Source organism: Hordeum vulgare, chromosome 6H (assembly GCF_904849725.1).
Source record: "Hordeum vulgare subsp. vulgare chromosome 6H, MorexV3_pseudomolecules_assembly, whole genome shotgun sequence".
NCBI classification, from domain to species: Eukaryota; Viridiplantae; Streptophyta; class Magnoliopsida; order Poales; family Poaceae; genus Hordeum; species Hordeum vulgare.
This window is the reverse complement of record NC_058523.1, coordinates 16,214,028-16,217,075: the sequence shown is the minus strand read 5'-3', so window position 1 is coordinate 16,217,075 and position 3,048 is coordinate 16,214,028. Positions and strand designations below refer to the sequence as shown.

Here is a 3,048-nt window from a genome sequence, read left to right as displayed (position 1 = left end):
CCCCTTTGATCTACGACTGCACAAGCTTTATATTTTTTGTTAAACTATGTGAATATTACATTGGGTGTGAATGCAATTTGATCCAACAAAAATAAATAGCCCCAAAATAATATTTATCCTTTTTATAGAAACAAATACGGTAATATTTATTCATACGTGGTTGACTGGTGCCAAAAAATTACTTTCTCCTAATCAGATTTTGCACTCCCAATATATTTTCTTTACCGCATAAACTTTCCGAGTCTCTGAATTTTTTTGGTCCATATAATCCGAGTTTTTCCCATGACGCCATCACCCCACTTCTCCATTTTTCAATCTCTCGGTCCAATCTGCGTCGACCCCAAGCAACCCGTACCCCGCTTGATCTCCCACCCCACACGATGGCGGCCTCACCGCAAAGCGCGTCCCTCTACTACTAGTTCCAGCCACCACTCACTCTCGTTCTCATCCATCCGCAGCATTGGTAGTTGAAGCCATCAATTTTTCAATAATTGTATATCGCTCCATGTAACACCCATAGAGCCATCTCCCACGACATTAACGACATGGACTAGACCAATTATTGGAGGGCAAGGAGCAAAAAACCTGAATTTGCGGGCAAGAATTTTACGAAGGGGACTACGACATGGACCAGACGAATTATTGGATGGCAAGGAGCGGAAATCCTGAAGTCCTGGCAAGTAGTTTACAGAGGGGGCTACGGCATGGACCACGTCAATTATTTTTACCAGGCCAATTATTGGAGGGCAAGGAGGGGAAATCCTGAATTTACGGTCAAGTAGTTTATGGAGGGGAGGCTCCACAGGTGTTACACGGAGAGATATACATTATTGCATAGCTTTTCAACTATAAAAAGATTGTCTTTTTTTTCTTCTACATGACCATGTTCACGAGGGTAGCTTATTTCTTATGAATTTTTAATTGATTATCTTCATAGTTTTGTGATTCATTGTTTTGGCTCATGATTTGTAAATACTTTGTCCCTGTGAGTACTGATTTATCATTTTCTTGACCCCCAACAAATTCCATTTTATATAGAGTGATTAAAGTAAGTAGATGCACTAAGCACATAACATGTGCTGTACATGATGGCTCTAGCTATAAGTTAGAACCTTGACCTCATACCAAATCAACCGAAACTTAGAACTTCGTACAGATCCTTATTTTCAAGATGGATTACATACGTAGACCTATAGTAGCGCATGCAACATACGTAGGCACAGTGCACGTGCTGGCCAATATTACAAACTTTGACAAATTAAAATGGATGGATCTGGAATTCTAGATTTAAAGCAAGTGAGCTTTAATCAGTCGATCTACCACCTTTCATAAGAGGAAAGACTGGGCGTGTTGCAATGCCACACTGCCCTGATGAATGCTTTGTTCCCCTCTTCATTAGTATGTAGCCTTTGTCGCCCCATGTTGTCCCCCACGAGTTCTTCACGATCCAATACTTGGCTCCAGGGGCGGACGCATGTACTGAGTCAGCCCCATTTTGTTGTTGTTGCCCATAACCTACAACGGTGACGGCATGGTTCAGTTTAGTTGTACTACATGGCCCGTTGTAGATTCCTCCCTTGTAGTGGTGGAAGTGACTGCTATGTGACGAGATGGAAACTGCCACAGGTTGGTTTGCCACAGCGTTCATCAGCGACACCTCGCTATTGCTCTTGACTTTCCTGAAGCCAACGATCTTTGCCGCCGGTTTACGGTTCCTCAAGCACCGACCTCTGACGGCCTTGTATTTGTAGGAAGATGTGCTGGTGATCCCTCCATTCTTTTTGATCCACTGGAAAGCTCTGGTCACCAGGCCACCTTTGCAACCATTATCAAGGTAGTCGCAATCTATCAGCTGTTGCTCCGACAGAGACACCAGAGTCCCTCTCTTGATCTTGTGTATTCCTTCAATTGTAGCGACGGTGGGGAATGCCCAGCAAGATCCTGCAGTTCCATACCAATTCTTAACTTAATCATTATGCTTTCTGCGCATATAAAAGAGAGAGATACATATTAACCAACTAAGATTCTGGTACTGTTTGTTACTTTGTTAATAAGTTGTGGTTAATATATATATATATATATATATATATATATATATATATATAAGTGGAGAAAAATATGAACAAGAGATGTTATGTGTACCACATTGCTTTTGGTTTTTAACCGGGGTGACGACGCCTCTCTTCCTCCAGTCGATGCTCCTTGGCGCGCTGGCCGAGAAGTTGGCGTACACGGTGGCACCCTTATGTGTGCCCAAGCCATCGATAGACCCAGCATGGGTGGTGATAATCTGCTCGTCGTCGTCACCATCTTCCGATTGGTCATCCTCCAAAATCTGCCCGGTGTATAGCTCCATGAACTCTTCATTTGTAAGGTCGGTGAAGGGGCCCTCCCCAAGCTCGTACGTGAGCCCAGAGGTGGCCGCCTCGGCATTTACGGCCTCTATGAACCTCATGTTGCTCCTGTATACCTCAAACCGGCGAGCCTTCTCACCGGCGGTGGAGTAGGATCTGTTGTGCACCGTCATCCACACGTGGAAACGGTCCATCATCAGATCTTGGTGGTTGTCGGTGTCGATGTCCGACTGCTCACTTGGAAGAACATCACTTGTCAGCAGCGACTCTGAAGAGCAGCCAGCTAGTAATAGGCAGCTTGTGGCAAGGAGCACATAGAGCCCTAATGATGAACATCTAGAACTGGAGAACATGATCGTGTTACCACTCATTTGATGGTAGTGCTAATGTGTTGGTGTTGATTGGATGCCGCATGCTCAGCTTAGTTGTGTTCCTTTTATAGCCTAAAATCAGACAGCTATATGGAAGAAGTAACATGCATAAACAGGCGCCATCAGGCCCATCACAGTTAATTAAGGCTAAGTACGGATGCTCAAAAAATTAAAGCGACTGAAAGGTGTAAGTCATTTCCATACATGCACGTCACGTTGCTTACGTAAGACGCATGTACGTCATGACCCTCGCGTAACAAACGAAAGGGAGTTGGGTGCATGTATGTCATATGAACCGGCTTTCTAAAAATGCATTTTAAATT

The 3,048-nt window shown here is 44.0% G+C and overlaps 1 protein-coding gene across 1 annotated transcript; it reads right to left on the bottom strand.

The window, feature by feature from the left end:
* Positions 1-1,129: 1,129 nt before the first annotated feature.
* Positions 1,130-2,758, bottom strand: LOC123402932 (ervatamin-B-like). Its single transcript, XM_045096900.1, has 2 exons — positions 2,143-2,758; positions 1,130-1,941 (listed from the first exon to the last, which is right to left on the bottom strand). Exons 1-2 carry the CDS (start codon positions 2,723-2,725, stop codon positions 1,304-1,306), a joined length of 1,221 nt encoding a protein of 406 aa, XP_044952835.1. The 5' UTR covers positions 2,726-2,758; the 3' UTR covers positions 1,130-1,303.
* Positions 2,759-3,048: the final 290 nt, after the last annotated feature.